The sequence below is a fragment of the Cariama cristata genome, unplaced genomic scaffold (assembly GCF_000690535.1).
Source record: "Cariama cristata isolate BGI_N322 unplaced genomic scaffold, ASM69053v1 scaffold6385, whole genome shotgun sequence".
NCBI lineage: Eukaryota > Metazoa > Chordata > Aves > Cariamiformes > Cariamidae > Cariama > Cariama cristata.
The window spans coordinates 1-19,227 of record NW_009619122.1 but is presented as its reverse complement, the minus strand read 5'-3'; the positions used below and the strand labels follow the sequence as shown (position 1 = coordinate 19,227).

General features: G+C 37.7%; 1 protein-coding gene across 1 annotated transcript in view; it reads right to left on the bottom strand.

Annotated features, from left to right (window-relative positions):
* LOC104162392 (pyruvate dehydrogenase protein X component-like) overlaps positions 1–12,020 on the bottom strand; it is a gene marked incomplete at its 3' end in the record, with an annotated part of 17,615 nt that extends 5,595 nt beyond the window's left edge. The window contains exons 1-3 of the mRNA XM_009701107.1: positions 11,918–12,020; positions 7,795–7,878; positions 2,384–2,484 (exon numbers count right to left, since the gene is read on the bottom strand). Coding sequence (XP_009699409.1) covers positions 2,384–2,484; positions 7,795–7,878; positions 11,918–12,020 — 288 coding nt within the window. The remainder of the gene's footprint in view (positions 1–2,383; positions 2,485–7,794; positions 7,879–11,917) is intronic.
* Positions 12,021–19,227: the final 7,207 nt, after the last annotated feature.

Here is a 19,227-nt window from a genome sequence, read left to right as displayed (position 1 = left end):
CTTCTCTAGGAAATTGCTGCTCCATCATTTTTTTGTGGCCTTTCGTTTATGTTTTGGTTTTTTTTTTTTTAATGGTATAAAAGATACACAAGGAATGAGATAAAGAACTGAAAAGGAAGAATCAAAGACAAATTAATCTTCTCCTGGGGAACTGAAACTTAGTCCTTTCTGTTACCGAATTCCCACACAATACAGGGGCAAGTCATTTAAAACTAGACTTTTCATATGTACATTAATGGCACATTCTTTGTATCTTGAATGCACGAGTTGAAACTCTGATGTACAAGTACGAAAACTTGCAGTTGAAGCTACAACAGTACTTAGATACAAATCCCAACTAGAGACAAAAGCCCTCTACATTCACTATAATAGTATGCCGGTAAAAGAGTGACAACCACGTAGCTGCATAGCCATGCATCCCCTCTGCACCAAATCATGCTGGGCTGTGCCAAAGTAAAGGTAAATATCCATGCCTGCTGCATGGTATTCATTTCACACCAGGCTCAACAGCACTTTGTAGACGCAATTGGTTGGCCAAGCAGCTGAGTGGTACGCAAGTGTAAGGAGCCAGAGAAAGGCAAACACTACAATGTTGGAAACCTGAGTTATTAAGCAATACTTCAAGACACAAAGAATCCTTTGACAGAAAGAATACAAGCTAAATTAATAGTCCTGGAACAACCAAACCTGACATACTGCATACCAAGACAGACAAAGTGTCTGTCAAACACTCTTAGAGTTAAGACAAAGTAACAGTACTAATACTGATTTTAACATGTCTACTACCAAAAAAGCCTAAGAAGCTGCACAGTGAGTTAAGTAGATTTCTTCAGTACCCTATGGTTCAAACATTACAAAGTGTTTCATAACTTTTCTTGGAGGCACTAGCTCATAGGTAGGATGTTGAAGTGTGGTAAGAAGCTCTTTATTTATCAGTACATGCACTAAACCTGAGAAATATTATGCTGCAGAACCTCGCTTCACTATTTAGCTGCCTATTTGACTGCCCAACTAGATTTTCTACAATTGTAATGGAGCAAGTTGTTTGGTTATCTTAACCAAACTGCAAATTCATTGCAAAATCATATTTAAGATTATCCATGTTTAACTACCCAATTTCTAAAAGGGAAAAAGAAATCAGTGTTCTTCTTGGAAATGCTAGAGGCTAGCTGACAGGTTAAGCCTTCACAGGATAAATAAGAGAACTCCACAGATTTGAACATTGTTTGGGGAAAATTTTAGAAAAAGTGGTAAATATTGAAATGGAGGGAAAAATCCTTTCCCTGTCTTTATACACAATTAATAACAACTTTCATTCCCCTCCCTAAAGATAAGAAACTCTAAAATACATTTCCCCATTATACATATTTAATGGACAAGAAAAATATAGTCTCCCTTAATTTTTGATCATCAAATATAACTTTCAGAAAATATTTATTTTTACACAGAAGCAACAACAGAAAGCTTCAGAACTACAGCCCCACCCTTCTAAACTCTGATGAGAATTAACATCAGGTCATTTTGAAATAAGAAACATTTTTCTTAGTGTTAGAAAAAGTGTTAGGAAAGAGAAGGAGGAGGATAAAGGAAAAGATATAGAATTTGACTTGTCTTTTTAGAATACAGCACGCAAAGAATAGCACAGGACTTGCAAGTAGACCTTAAGTAATGCAGGGTTAGAACTAAGTCTTTCATCCTGATCTCTGTAGTCCAGTTGTTATTGCTTCCATCTTGATACAGAACAGGATTTAAAGCCAAACACAAACGAGGACCCAAACAAACTGAGCATTATCTCTGTTACATATGCACATACACACAAATACTCCAAAATGATGTTCAGAGAACTTCACATTCATCCCAGTTCTCATTCTTTATATTAAGCCTAATCAATCTGATTTTAGGAATACAGAAAATTAATAATTCTAAGAATTGTCCTCTGGGTCAGCCCATCTTGTATAATGTTCCAATTTCAATGGCCAGTACAAGATAATCTAGAACAGAGATCACACATTCTGGGTGAAGTACCATCCAAAATTTTATATTCCAACTAACTGATTTCCTGTAACTCAGAGTACAAGATGTCAAACTGCAATATTTCATGAACATAATTCATGAGGTGCAAGACATACAAAATATCATAATTCAATCAGGTTAACTGAAAATACATTAAACATATATAGAATCGTCTACCACCTACCAGTAGTCTGGTACATGTACAAAACAAAGACAGCAATTATTTCTCACTAGGAATGCAAGTAAGTGCATTATTCTGAAAGCTGACCAGAAGGAAATTTAGCTATCTAAACTAGTTTTTGACGCAATATGCTAAACGACAGTCTGAAGAGAAGTTATAGCATCCTACTCAGAAAGGCAGAATGCCTACCAGTATTTTAGCCAATATGCCATCATCACTTGATTCCATGGTAACCACCGCTTTGTCTGTTTCAATTTCACACAATGCATCTCCAGCATTCACTGTTTCACCTGCAAAATATAACAGAACTTCAGAATACTTAGCCTAAACTTCCTTTCAGATCTATTTAACCATGGAAGATAGATATTTATCCATATAATACAGACATTTTACATTACCATATTGTATCTTTCATTTCCAGATAAAAGCACTAAGATTCAGAGACACAAACTGCTGCAGCAGAACATTAAAATATTCCAAATACTGATGTATAGAGTAGCTTTTCCAAGAGGAAATACACACACAATGAAATTTACTTCCAGAACACCATCGCTCAGTAACACTGCCATGAATAAAATCCTGAGCCTTCCATATTCATTGCTAGCCATAAGTCAAAGGAAGCTATTTAAAACTGTAACTTTTTAAGACAATGGTCACAAGCAACAACATCTTTAACTATCACAGTTCTCTAGTTTGTATCTACACTATTAAAGTTATTCAAATAAAAACCTCAGGAACTTTAATCTCTTTGGAAAGTATGTCCGCAAGCTTGTTTCCTCAATCTCCTATGTGATAAATAATATTGTAGTTTTGCTTAAGCCGTAACACATAGGCAGCTGGAAAGAACGTCAGTTTCCAAGGACCCAAGTATGGGGACAGATACAGGGAAATGTGTATTCGGGTATAGGGTCAGGCTGCTTTAGCTGATACCACTTATCTTAGCTCGGTTGTCACCTTCCCACCCTTATATGGAAGAAAGAGAAGATTACCTGTCACCTTGCGGTTTGTTATGTAACTGGAACATAGAGCGCAGGCACCGGAATAAGGAGGTCAAGAGTTAAACCAAGAAGACGACTTTGAGCCTTCACCCCACGACCCTCAAAGAAGACCCCCAGAGAACAGTGCGCAGACACAAGTGGGAGGGCATAGATGTAAATAACTTCGAGGCAATCATTTGAATATGTACAAGACTTCTGAAAAATGGCATGAATATGAATGACTGTCCTAAATAAATATGTGGAAGTGAGACCAATCAGTGTGCCTGCAGGAGGATCACAGAGGTGATCTCCTGTGCACCCAGCGCTGAAACAAAGCTTTGCTTCACAGACTTTGTCCTCTCTTAAAAACTACATAGGTGAATGTTTCTCACATCCTATATAGTTAAAAAAGGTCTTTTAGAAACATACTTTGTGAAATAAAAATACGCAGAAGTGTTAGAAATTGCTTTCACTACATTACACAAATCTGTGATAAATTTTGAAGTATACTCTTCCGCTGCTTTTGAAGAATATCTATATCTGCTAGCACATGATAAAGATATTATGGGTCTGCATTCTTTCAAGAGATCAATACTGACTAGATGTCCAACATTAAAATTGAAATTACGTTGAAAAACTTTGAGGCAGCTGAATGTTCTGGCATCCAAGAAAATATGATAACCTTTTCCTTACAGAGCACTGAAAAATAGGGACAATACATACAAGCTTAACAAATAATACAATTTTTATATGAAGTAAAATTTTAGTATTTCCCCAGTACCAGAAGTGCTGCAACAATATTATCTGTCTAAGCATTTAATTTAATTCCTGATATCACTCTTTGTTGTACTTAAGCATCAGAATAAACCTAGTGCATGTTACCACTTGTACTTAGGTAAGAGATAAACACTTTTTTTTTTGGTTACATAATTATCTCCTGTTTCAGGACTACCTAAATTAGAAGGGGAAAATGAAGTGTTGTACGATTCTTGTGATCTCTGCAGTAGTAAACAACGGAAACATTCAAAACTCAGACACTCACATAGTTTTATAAGTCATAAATGTTCCTATTTTGGAACTTGGCAGTGGAGCACACAAAGTAGCACTTCATCTTTTTAATTTAATAATCTAATTGCCATACTGCACTTTGCAATACCTAGAGCATAAACAGTTTGTAAGAGGAAGTCAAAATTCCAGGCTCTATACCAGTGTTTTAATTCCACTTTGATTCCATATATCAGATCATCAGGTAAGTACTTCATAGATGTTAAGAAACCAAATTGTTGGGCAAATTCTGTAACCTACAGAGCCAAGATAGGAGACCAGAAAGGAACTTCACTCCGTATCTTAATTGTTCTCTTCTCCCCACCTGCAATCAGACTGTAAGCGTTCCGCACCATTAAAAAGAAATCTCAGTGCTAAGCAACCTGCAGCAGTAACTCCAACAGTGCAAGCTAGCCAAAGCAAACACCTCCATCCATGTGCTCATCACACATTCCATATCTCTTAACTTGGGTATGTCAGGCTGTTCATAGAAAGCTAAGGATTCCCTTGCACAGGGAAGGCAACCAGAAAAGTCTTCAGAGAACTGGGCAAACCACTTTTCCACTACTTTTTTTTTTTCCCTTTCACCGCTGCAGCCAAGAAGTGGTCATAAGTTTGGAAGGCAATTGATTAAATGCCATTTTAAGAAGAATACTTCATAGCAGCATTCAAAAAACTCATGTGTGTTTCAGTACCCAAGCATAACAGAAAGGATCATAGTTATTTTCATTAGAGATTGCAAAATTTGTGATAGCTCCTAATCGATGCCCACTTTGATGTCAATTACAAACCCGTTTTCCCAACAGACAGCATTGGAAAGAACACTTTTGCAGAGCATACCTTTGATCTTATGCTTTCTAATAAGAGAGCAGTATTTGCAACAGAAGTTGCCTGAATGGCATTCCTCTGAGATTACATATAACACCCTTGAAAAATGCTGGGCAGGGTTTGTTTCTGTTTGTTTGGTTTTTTATGATTAAGTTCTTACCACTAGGCTGAAGAATTAGGATCTCTACTGAAGCTGAATTTCCCTCTAGGAGATCACATCCAATTGGCATTCAATAGCCTACCTGCTCTGTTCAATTACGGACAGACAAGTATCCAAATCACAAGATACAAACTGCATTCCTTGATGTACCCTTTGCAAATCAAATCAAAATGGACTCAGCATAGAGACCAAAGTCCCTGGAGGTGATGTCTCGGAAGGTGGCAGAGTTACACTGCATAAGGAAACTGCTAGCACTGTTATCTGTTCTGTTTCCTGCCCACAGTAACAAGAGGATTTCAGTCTCCTGGGCTGCCAATCTAACATGTTTCATCAATATTAAATTCATACATTATTTTTAGGAACACAGTTTTATTTTTATGAGAATGATTTTATTACCCACAGGAATCAATATGAAACTGCATTAACAATGAGAAGGAAATAGTAAAGCTATCAACTAAATTCAGAATTTTTCCTTCTGCAGTACTGAAATCATCTGTCCATCCTCTGAAACTGTAATATGAAAACATTTGATATTTACACAAAGAGCAGAAACATTCTCAAAAGAGTATTCTGCTGACCCCTGCCGGTTATACAGTGGGAAAAACGTTTTATATGCAATTGTCAGCTTTCTTCCGTCAATTGCTTTGAAATATTTATTTTCTTGGATATGCGATTATCAAACATTTATATTCAGTAATGCCACTACATTTAGATGGCCAACTCACTGGAGGATTACGTAGTTAGGAGCATCCCTTGCAGACAGAAGGAGTCTTTGCTTTTTTCTTTAAAATTTATTTTCCCTTTTTTGATTGCTGTCCTTACATTTATTTTCCAGACTGTCAGAGGAAAAAAAAATCCACAGGAACTAATTATGGTCACAGATGTGCCAAATAAGACAATATATTGTATTCAGTTTTGGTCTTGTTTCTAGATAGAAAGTAGAGCAATCAGAATCCTAAAGTAAGTTTTCTCTCAAAGTCAAACCGTCAGTTGAGACTTGATTTAATTAAAATAGGTGTGCAGTTTTTTTTCCCCCCCTTTTGTGTTGGGTTGGAAGTGTAGTGGAAAGACTGAGAAAAACCATTATATAGCTGTTGCGTCCTAAGACCTTTTTATGAGGAAAACTAATTCATTCGTGTGTGGAGCAAACCGGAACCTACTTCAACTCCTATTGTGCTATCCTCTTTGCTTTCTCTTGCAATTTTGAATGCTATATTTATTGTAAAACAGACCATTGATTTTTAATGTCTCACATTTATTGACATCTAATGAATAGAAAAAGGACTTGGGATTGTTCCTCTGCATAATCTTAGACTTTATACTTGATTAACTGAAGCTTCAAGTTTCAAGAACATTGGTGCAATTACTTTTTACAGACATAGACTGCCATATTGTTCCTAGTAAATTCTGCAGAAATTCTTACTACAAGTTTTACAAGCAAAAGGTCATGTCCACTACTGGAGCAACAAGTTGCCTTCCAGCCACCTCTCAAAATGTATTCAAAGTGTATAAAAGCCAAGTACTCCAGCAACAGCAAGACGAAGGCTGTATCAACACTTAGAGGCTAAGCCGAAGGAAATGGCTTATCTAGGCAGAATAGTCAAAACACGTGTTTAGTTCACCAAATTGGGTCTGTCAAAGATAACACACTTTAAGAGATACTTTTTTTCTCCAAATATGTTCATCTCTTCAACAAATCTAAAAACTTCTGAGAACAAGATACATTCCTACAGTCATCTAAAACCCTGCAACGCATCCTATACCAATGGACAACTGCTACCTGGAATCCAAAGTGACAGTCAAAATCCAGTTTTAATATTAAACTGGAGAGGGGAAAGGGTAGGAGGAGAGGGGAGAAAAGTCTCCTGACAGAACAGGGACTGCCAATTCTTGTGCAGATCATTTTTCATTTACATAGGACCAATGTCAAGACAAAACACATACTCAGACTATTTATCTAGCTACTCCAACATATTTTAACAGAAGTACGTTACTTTTCAGTTCTCACAGCACAATCTAAGATAATCAAGGTTGCTAAGGCTTTTTTTTGAAGAACAGTTTGGTTTTTGTTTTGGGGTTTGGTTTTTTTTGGTTTTGGGGTTTTTTGGGAAAGAGATTTCCCCATATGGAATTTGGGTTATGAAAGTAATTTAAATTTTTCTATCAGCTTTAATTGTAGACTATAATTTAGATATTAAAAAAAGTAAGGTCCAAATAGCAATTATAAAAATATCATAACTTTCATGTTATTTTGTAACGCAGCAGAACAATGAAACAGAGACCCTCCCCAAAGTCACAGGCTCTCAGACTTCCAAAGTCTGACACACACACACACACACTCACACCCTGGAACAAACTAACGGAAATTTTTCAAAAATATGATCAATGCAACCTTTCGGAAGACAACTAAAGGAAAAGTGTTTCAAGAACCAACAATTTCAAAGTGAGTATTGTTCAAGAAGACAGCATCCATATACCAAACATTTTGCTTCAAAATACTAAGCTACAACCAGAATGATCTTATTCTTACAGAATGGATTTATACAGCTAAAGAATTACAACAAATGTGGCCATAGAAAATACGAGCTTACCTTCTTTTTTTAACCATTTCACAATGTTTCCTTCTTCCATTGTAGGAGAAAGTGCAGGCATAAGAACTTTAATACCAGGCGTACCTGTAAAGCAAGCACATGATTACCTAGACTAAGTATTTTTTCAGCATAATTATTTTCTCAGTTAACTGCTTAACACAAATAAAACTAAAAGCGCATGAATCTGAAAGACATCTGAACAAAAGATTCACTATGATGCTCTTTTTTTAAGCTTACATACAAGCATGCACTCCCAAGAGCACCAAGGAAAACAAGGCACTAAGTATAGAACCTATATGTTACTCAGAGCGCAAGGGCCAACTTGAGTATGAAGTCATAAATAAGACAAAGTATGAGGCAAATTAAACTCTGTCTTAAGTAAAAACAGCATATATAAACTTTGGATCTGAAGAAGACGACTTTAGATACTCCTGCTGCCTGAGCTTTGATTCAATTGATTTTTAATGGAAACCTCCTTCATGACCAAGTCTTAGTGCATTATTAAAAATATCCAAACTAGTATTTCAAGTACCCCTCAGTTAGGCCTGACCAACCAAACAATCCTACGGTGGATGCAAATGAAATAGGGTTATATAACTTTTGTCCAACAGAAAGGTAAAACATAAAAAAAAAGAAATCTACCGCTTGGTTAGAGCTCCAGCTACCCACAAGCTATCACGTGTAGAATGAAAAAGCAGCTATAATACACATACATAAATTAGAAAAAAAAACAAACCAAAACAACAGTTAGCATGAAGCTGTGATTTTTTTTTTTTATTATTCCCCTCTCACCCCTGAAATGCCATAAATTTCAAAGCTGAGTCAGCTAATATCCCCTGCCTCTTTTGTATGAGGGGCATATGCACTAAATCAAACCACATTCCTATTTTTGGGGGCCTTCCACACATGGCCCTGCATATGCTTAGTTCTGCCCCTGTCAGGGTCTCTTTGAGCAAAACCTTGGTTAAAACAGTGTGCCATAGCCTCTCATTTACTCCAGGACACAAGCGAATGAGATGAGTCCCAAAGACGTGTCCTCCCATGTCCTGCTTGCTTGGCAGAAAGGAAGTCTGAACCTAAGACTTGCCACATATAAGCAAGCCGACACGAGAGAACACACACACAGATGCATGCACGCACACGTATCTCAGTCCTCAAGAGAGGCCAAAACTGCTGTAACCACAAGAAATTGGGTGAGAGGTATTGATACGTTCCCTGCTGATGAACGATGATGTGCTACAGAGGATAGCGTAATTCCGCCCACAAATACCTCAGTGGTATTTACCATAGTTTTTCTTCCTAGTCATGCAGGATGTCAGCAGTACGATTATGAAGGTATGACCAGAGTACCAGCCAGGCAGGCACCTTCTCTTCTGTCTCAGAGTACTTATCCATCCTCAGGCTTCTAGTCATGGGCATGCAAGTGTGAGGACAGAGTGGGGTGTAAATGGGCCAATATCTTGCCAACTGTTAGAATTCTTTCCGACTCTTAACCAAAGGCTAGATACTTGTATCTTGATTATGACCTCTGTTTTAATGCTGAACTGCAATATTAACAGCACGCCAAGGCAAAGCATGTAATCCCATTCCCCCAAAGTTCAAACATTAAATAAAGAAACCTTAAAAACCGACCAGAAGTTTCGCTAGTCTTACCAAAATCCACCACAAACGCTACATCCTCCTTTCCCCTCTCCTCCTCCTCTTTGCCACAAGCTATGGAATTTTTTCCAGATGACAGATTAAAGCATATCTTTTAAATTAATAAAGGCCTCCCCACCCTAGTACTCCAGACACTGATGATCCACCTCTTTCACTGATAAACTTTTCCAATGTTTATTTATCCTTTCTGCTGTGAAACTATCTACTTTGCAGACTGAAATTGCCTAATTTCAAGTTCAGTAATTGGATATTATGTCTCAGTCAAAAAGCTTGAAAGATTTCTCATTACAGAGATCCTTCTCACAGGTAAGTGTCTATATACAGAGATCAAGTAAATTCTTAGCCTTTTCTTTCCTTTGACAAGCCAAATAAAAAGATCTGAAAAGTCCAATGTCTTTAACCAACACAACACCACAACCTTTCTGGCCCTGCAACACCTTGTAGTAGACACGGCTAGCCAGTAGATCACTTCAGTATGCCAACTCTCCTTACTAAACCCATACACCGAGAGAAGTGGCACCGCACAGCCGCAAGCTGCGAGCCATGTAAGTTCTTCCGAGGACAGGACTCATGATACAGTACATGTCTTGGCTTCATAGCACACTGCATTGATCTTGTCATTTGATCCAATACACCAAAGTAGTATTCTGACATATAGCTTGTAATACAAGAGATACCATCTTTCTGAACTTTTAAGGATAGTTTTGAGGTCAAATAAATATAACTTTTTAGATACTATTTTGTAAGAGTAGTTTTCCAGCACCTGACTGATTTTTGAGGCTCTTTCTTGAACTACTATATCTGAATCTGTATTCAGTTGGAGAACAGAAATAGACTTGTAGAAAGTCCATTGTATACAACAGCAAGAATAAATTCTGCTTCATATTACATTTTCTCTATTACTCAGCATTAAGGCTTATTATCATTCAATAGGAAACACCACCACATTTCTCCCAGTTGCTGTATTGCTTAGAGTAAGCAGGAAAAGCTTTAAAAACTTTGAAATTAATCTGGTTTTATTTTCTCATTATCCAGCAGAAAAAGGCAAGGAAAAATCTAGAAGAATTTTGAGCTGAAAAGCATGTGTCACCTAGATTGAGAATGTTTCTCATCCTTACTTTCAAGTCCTGAGAGTTACGATGGTTAAGATCTCAGAGAAGACAAAGACAGAAGTGAAACTACAATTAATACACAAAGACTTAAGGGAATTAAAAGTGTCCACCAATATTCTGTAATTCATTAATGTTAACACATCCAATAAATCTGACCTTGTCTTTCTCATTCCTACAGGATTACAAAAGAATAAATCATTACACTTTAAAAGAATAGAACCATAAATATTTCAGAGGTTAGGTAGAATTAAAGACATTACATAGTTTCTCCATTATTTTTACTTCCATTATTGCCATTATTATTTAAACACTCTTCCCACGCCTCTCAAGTGGACGGACCTCAAGACGGGACTGGGGGAGCAGAGTCTCTCCCGCTGTAAGAGAAGATCAGGTTTTTGACCACCCGAGGAACCTGAACATACACAAGTCTATGGGACCTGGCAGGATGCATCCCAGAGTCCTGAGGGAACTGGCTGATGTAGTTGCCAAGCCACTCACTGTGATATCTGAAAAGTCATGGCAGTCTGGTGAAGTCCCCGGTGACTGGAAAAAGGGAAACATCGCACCCATTTTTAAAAAGGGTAGAAAAGAGGACCCTGGGAACCACCGACCTGTCAGCCTCACCTCTATGCCTGGGAAGATCGTGGAACAGATCCTCCTAGAAGCATGGTAAGGAACAGGGAGGACAGGGAGGTGATGCGAGACAGCCAGTACAGCTTCACCAAGGGCAGGTCCTGCCTAACCAACCTGATGGCCTCCTGTGATGGAGTGACTGCATCGGTGGACAAGGGAAGAGCCACTGATGTCATCTGTCTGAACTTCTGCAAGGCCTTTGACACGGTCACCCCACAACATCCTTCTCTAAACTGGAGAGATATGGATTGGATGGGTGGACTGTTCAGTGGATGAGGAACTGGTTGGATCCAGAGGGCAGTGGTCAACGGCTCAATGTCCAGATGTAGACTGGTGAAGTGGTGTCCCTCAGCGGTCCGTATTGGGACCAGTACTGTTTAATGTCTTCACCATTGACATGGACAGTGGGATCAAGTGCACTCTCAGCAAGTGTGCAGATTACACCAAGCTGAGTGGTGCAGCTGATACGCCCGAGGGACGGGATGCATTCCAGAGTGCATATATATCAATAGGACAAGGGGTAATGGTTTTAAACTAAAAGAGGGTAGATTTAGACTAGAAACAAGGAATAATTAATTTTTTTTTTAATTTTTTTATTTTTTTTTTATGATGATGGTGGTGAGATAGTGGAACAGATTGCCCAGAGAGGTCGTAAATGCCCCATCCCTGGAAACATTAAAGGTCAGGTTGGATGGGGTCAGTTTAATATTACTCATTACTGTAATGCTTAGAAATATATCCAAACACATGGTCCTCATAATACTGGCAATCCCCATCTGAATAACCTCCAAGGATTTTAATTTTCTTCTTGCAATCTCTCATCTTGGACCAATAAACAAAACCAAACTATGCTCAGAACGTGTATTACTCTGAGTGAAATATCTGTGTTCATTTATAAAATCATGTTTTGCTTATGATCATTTTTCAAAAACTTCAAATTAAAGCAGGAGTTCACAATTTTCTTTATGCTATATATGTTCTCTCAAAAAAAATATTTACAGATAACAGCAAGGAGAAAATAATACATTACAGGATGCAAAGAAGTGTCTTTTGTTTCATTTGTCTAACTCAACAAGTCAACTTTGACAATCAAAACATGATTTTGAAGTCATATACCACAAACATCTAGGACTATCTAGAACTAGTGGATGTACTTCACTGAAAAAAAAGTGACAGCATTCCACATTTTTAACGAGGAAAAAAATTAATTTTTAAACATGCTGGTTCACACGTTTCACTTCAGTAAAGAGTCACTTGATCCATTTCCCAGAACACGCACCATACTTTGGCATAAATACAAAATTGAGCAACAAATTCACTCCCCTGTAACATTTTCCATTTCATGTTATGAGCAACTACCACAAAACAGACAGTCCATTCTGGTCCTTTCATCAAGTTAGAAGAGACCACCTAGCAGCAAGTACACATGAAGCGTGTAAAAAAAATAAAATAAAATAAACAGGATACAAAGCAGAAGGAAGAATCCAAATATCAAGGCAAATGTCAAATCTGAAAATGAGAAACTGCCATTTTCTATATTATTGTGCCTCATTGCAAGAATGGTAACTGTAACTGAGAAGCAGCACTCAAACTGACCTCAGAAGGTATATGACCATGCCTTTAATAACCAATACAGAGGGTAACAATCTTCTTAGGCACTTCATGACTTAAGAGTCACACTAAAACAAAACCACACAGAATAAACCCACTTGTCACTAAACAAAAACTTTGCAAAACCTCTATTTAAAGTGGGAGATCAGACAAGTACTCACAATGGTAACAAAAAAAACCCACACCAAACCAACACCACACATTTCCTTCATCCTTCCCCGGCTTTCCACCAGGTACACAGAATATTTGACTTGTAAGGCCCAGGCAACTATTAAAGGCTTGTTATTATTACACAGAGGAACTTTTCTGCTACCTGAGAAATGCCAATATATCATACAGTTTGAAGGAAAATTCTTTTTTGGGAAAAAACCTACAGTGTTCTGCTACTCCTATTCGGGAAGGCATGTGGAGCTGAAGGCTGCCCAGCACCTTCAGCAGGCAAGGGAATATAAATCCTCTTAAGGAGATAATCTTATCTCCATATCACTGATGTAAGTCTGAGTGCTAGCAGAACAGTTCACTCTGCATGACAAAGGAAAACAAAAGTAAAGACTGTCCATCTTTCCACTTCTAGTCCCATGGTTTATGCTGTAAATAGAGTATTATAACTCGAAGAGCGTTCTTTCCCTTCTTGACCTATAGAAACACTTCAGTGTAATTCTATCCTCACGAATCTGCAAGTATATTTAGAAACTGTAATAAAATGAAAGTTTGAAAACTAGCCATATGCTCCACTTTCTCTGAAGATGCTAAATATAAGACCTTGCAAATTGCAAGTAACAAAGTCTACTACTACCTTGAAGGCTGCTAAGGTTTTACTTCAAAATGCAATTACATATAAATATTATACTATTCTATGTGGTGATTTCATTCAGAAAAAAGAAGTATCTGGCTGTAAAATTCTGTGAATTGTCCCTGCAGGCTTGAAACACATTGCAAGATGAGCACTGACGTTTTCCTTTAAACTGTTCACTGAAAGTTCAACATACTCCTTAAATTACAAAATAACTTGCATATGGAAACATTGTGCTTCCCGAATGGATTCAAACTAAAAAGACTTTAACAGATACATCACAGGCCTTAATTTAAAAAGAATATATCATTTTACTTATAGTTGCTAAGTGTTAGTGTTTGAAATTCTGCTGTATTCTCCCACATGGGAGTTACCTTTTTAGTCTATTTTATTGTTTGTGGTAATTGTAGCTGGATGTTGATTGTTAAATAGCAACTAACGTATATGAATTATGTAGAAAATCATTGCAAACTTCTGCAGCAAGTTCTTCAGAAAAAACACACACAAAAACCTAATCAGCAGAGAGCTGAGACAATTTTATCCCTACACTGGAAAAACTGCATGCAGGGTTTCCCCCTCACCCCAACTCCTATACTCACTAGCAAAACTTACGATCTATTTCTAGGCTGCTTTTGCTGGAATATCAAAGCAAGGAAAATAGTCCTGACACTTCGAGAAAATTTGGAGGTCAGAGTGACATGCGGAAAACGGACTCCACAATCTATAAGATTGTAAAGTAGGTGTTTATTCAGCGCTAGGCAGCACGGGGGGTAGTCCCACCAAAGTCCTGCGCGCCCAACGTGGCGACCTGCTTCAAACTTATACAGGTAAGTGTTACATATACATGAGATTTCCCAACATATCTATACACATGGAGCACCCATCCCCACTTCGTATTGAAATTAGTTCCAAGAAGTCATTTCCATAGACTCCTCCCGATTGCGCTTGCGCAGTGCCTCCTCGTGGTGGTCGTCGGGAGGTCGTGGAGATGAAGGCTGATGGCTCCTCTTCATCCCCGCTAGTAACCTTTTGTTCTTGCGCAGACTCAGTTGCTCCCTGTTCTTACGGCAAGTTTCAAGTCTTTATCAGGAACTGTCCTTTATGAGGAGCTGCAAAACTTCCTGCCTCAGTTAATTTACACAATAGTTCACAAATTAAGCCACATCTTTAAGCCACATCTGCTAATTCAATTCCTTGAGCTATACAATGATCTAGATAATCATTAAACAACATCTTATCTACTAAGATTCCCTTAACTCCTTCTCTCAAGAGGACTTGACAGAACACAAGACTAAAAAAAAAAAAAAGTAATAAATTAGCCCAGTTTTAAAATGACTTGAGATATAGAATCATAGAATCACTATGGTTGGAAGAGACCTCAAAGATCATCAAGTCCAACCGTATACCTGATGCCACCATGTCCTCTAAACCATGTCTTGAAGTACCACATCTAAACGTTTTTTGAACACCTCCAGGGACGATGACTCCACCACCTCCCTGGGGAGCCTGTTCCAATGCCTAACGACTCTAACGGTGAAGAAGTTCTTCAATATCAAGGGAAGAACTTTATCTTTAGAAATAATGTTGATAACACAGATAGCCATGGCAGTAAAAAAAAAAGTGAACAAAGTATGTCAACAAATTGCTTTAGTTCTATTACTTTACATTGCACGGAACTTCCTTTTCCTCCTCACTTGTATGCAGCCTGATCTGAACTACGCAGAATCACACACAAAGTTATAATAGTTACAGCGTCCATTACAGTAATGCACAAGAAAATATCTCACCAACAGACTTGGCAATGCTGTGGCACTGATTTTAAAACTCAATTTCCAATTACTTTCAGTTTTCTGGAGGTCAGATGCAGTCAACAAGTTCAATGAAAAACTTCCCAGAGAACACATTTATTAACATTACTTGGATGCTTTAAACTCATTTCACAGCTACAAAATCAAAGTGGTTTTTAAACAAGAAAAGCATTTCTTCCCTCTACAGTGTATCACAAATCTAATTTTGCAAGGCACACCATGACTGCATTTTGAATGGGGCCAATTCAGGAAAGAGTTTTAAGCCATGCATGAATGCCTTTTGTTCCACATTAACTTAATATCAATCCACAACACAACCAAACGGACCTGATCAGTCTTCTGCCCCAATTGTTCATGTTCACATTTGTACTCATACTACCAGTAGTACTAATACTCATGCTGCTGCCCAGTTATCCAGACTGGGGAATGGATTTTGCTGGAACTTAACCTGATCACAAAAACAAATACAATTTCAGTCAGGTTAGCTTCCTGATCCAGCTCATCATACAGCAGTACGAACAAAATCAAACATCCAAAACGGGCAGTGGGAACTAGGATAGAATTTGAGTTAAAGCAACTGTGGAACTACAATCCAAGTGCTTATGCAAAGGAAAAGAAAAAATGAGGTGCACTTCAGCTCCATTTTCTCCACTCCTTTCTCACCAACATATCCATTCCTTATGCATTCATTTAATGCTCACGCATAGAGATGTCTACGTTCAGAGAAGTTCAGCAGTGTTGCAATTAAAAGCCTTGTTCAGCAACAGATACGCAAGAATACTAGCTACAAAAATGGTCTCCTTTCAAAGCTATTTTAGTCACTTTTCAGTTAATGACCATACACATCCAAAAAACAGGCTTAAACGTGTCTAAAAAAACAGCAATCTTACAATAAACAATCCTCTTCACCAAATAATATTTTCCCTTGTTAAATAAAAAAATCATGTTAATAAAAGGAGTCATTGCATTCATGTAGGTTAGTTGTACTGTACACACACTGTGTACCTTACATACACATACTGTACCTTACACACACTCTGGAAGCTTCTTTTTCATTATGGGTAAGCAAAAAGTTCTGGCAATTTGCACAGAATCTCAAAGACAGCGCTCACTGGCATGACAGAATTTAGAGTCATGAGCATATGAAACCTCTCAACTACCGGTCACCATCCATTAATTTTACTGCTATCATCAGTAACTGTTATTACGTATCGATTATCTGAATAAAGAGGAGAAAGACTTAAAAAAAACTTCACATAAACAGTAGCTGCTATTTTAAGGAAAACTCTGTGTATCCAAGAGAATTTGTTCTCGGTGACACATTTCAAGGATCAAGTTGAGCCTGGGCACGATCTTTCTGCCTCCTTCCTTCTCCATGAAGGGATTCAGTGCATATTTAGGCCGTGTATCAGAGAGATTGAAGAGTAGGGCTTGAAGAGCAGAGCAGACCAGTACATCTCTATAATATCCTATTAACTACAATCTGAGAATCCCATTGACAGTGAATTTTGTACTTAAACTTATCTAGCATAATACAGGTTCATTGCCTCTTTTTGACCTCCTTTGATATGGAAACAGCTACAGCATTGTCAAACCAAAAAAACTGCAATGAACTGAAGACAAATGCTTTAATGTGCCCCAGCGGAGACATACTTCATAACTTCCTAAGGCATACTCTGTAGTCAGTAGGGAATTGAAAGATTTACTCCAACCTGACATCAATGACAAGATTAAGAAACACTTAAAGAAAAATTGACACACCTCTAACATAAAGGTTCATTCTATTTATCTTCCTTCCCTGTAACCAACAAACCAGGAATCCAATTCTGAATTAATCATTTTGACTATGCAAAACAACTTTCTCCCTCCTGTACCACCTCCACAGAGAGAAGCAAAGAAACTAAAGTGACACAACAAAACTAGGTCCACATGAACCAATACTTCAAATGACGGCATTTTCAGAAACAGAAAAACGGAGAAATAGAACTAATACTAAAATAAAACTGACTTAACTTTAAATTCTCAAACTAGGAACCAAGAGTCCAGAAGAACTGTATTATACCAGAAAACTTGTGATTTCTCTTTGTTTTCATTTTAGAAGCTACAATAAACATTTAAGAAAAAATTGTGTCACTGAGATAAGCACCACCTTGAAAAACAGTAAGGAATACTTAGAGGGTTCAAAGAAACAAGTTGATGAGGAAAGCCTTAACAAGTTAAAAGGTGTGAGATATCCACCCTAATACATAAAGACTTACTGTTAGGAAGGAAAAAAAAATTTCACTCATTTCCACATCCAAAACTAATAATTTAACTCCAGCTTTTATATTAAAGGGAGGTGGTGGAGTCATCGTCCCTGGAGGTGTTCAAAAAACGTTTAGATGTGGTACTTCAAGACATGGTTTAGTGAACATGGTGGTATCAGGTATACGGTTGGACTTGATGATCTTTGAGGTCTCTTCCAACCATAATGATTCTATGATTCTATGAAATAAGTCTTTCTCACCATAAAGATATAAAGTACTACACGAAATTGCCTGGGAGGACTGTAGACAAGAGGTCTTTAAGGATTTAGATAATAAGATTAATGGAAAAGTAGCTAATCCTGCATTGGACAAAAAGACAAGTACATATTATTTTATGAAGAAGGAAGCAATTTTTTTCTAATAAAATTTGAAAATAAATAACTTTTGTTTCAAGGACAGGGATAGTCTTCCCTATATCATACACAGCAGGTTTTGCAAAGGAAAAGATTTTCATATTGCAAAGCAACAAAGACAACCAATGCCGGAAAGAAAGGTATAAAGAACTAAGCCACAATAATTAACAAGTCTTTAAACTACTATTGAGTTGTATTGTAAAATGCACATGGTTTTATTACACAAGGTTAATAAGAGCTCACTTCTTTGTAAGTGCACTTAAAAACCAAAGAGTTCAGGTATTTTATGCTTAGTTTCACACCTAATAACAATGGACCTGACTATTGTTTAAGTGTTTTACAAGTTGTAACTAACAGATCAAGTAGGGAAACAAAAGAGTACGCTTCATTTGAGCATCCAAAACTCTTCCCACATCTCCTAAAAGTCAGAGGAGAATATAAAAGATGAGTAGAACAACTGCCTCGTAATTCTGTAACAATGAACTCTTGAGCAGAGAAAAAGTATCTTGAAAGGCTGCTGCCATAACCTCATAGGTTGACTTCTATGTAGCAACGTACGCTAGACATGCAATTAGTAAATTCAAACTCCATTTCTCCGTTTAAAAAATAAAAAGATTACATAAAATATAGCTTCCATGCCTTCCTCCAGCTACTTGAAACATTACTTGTAGAATAATAAGATGACAGAAAAGTGGTGGCATCTCCAAAAGCTGGGAAAAAAAAAAACCACAAACACACACAAAAAACCCCAAAAACTTTCTCTTTCAGTACTTAACTATACTTACGCCTAGAAAACATTCAACTATTTTCAATTGTAAGCACTTTTTTCCTTACCCACAACAGAACGTTTACATAGCTGAAGGCCTACTCTCCCATCAACGTTGTCCTCTCTAGACTCCAATTCCTTGTTTTTTCTCAGTGACAAACTTTTTTTAAGACCTTTAATAATTCTCACGCCTCTCTCCAAATTCTCTCCCATCGGTCCATACCCCTTCTGACGCACCTCCCGAGACCAAACCGAACAGCCCCCTGCCAAACCAACCCTTCCCCACACCCTCTCCTCCCTTCCCAACCAGTCACTGCCACGCAGTTTCTCCCGCTCAGTACACCAGCGGCCGTGCCACCCTCCACACCTCCCTGGTTAACACCAGGCACTCG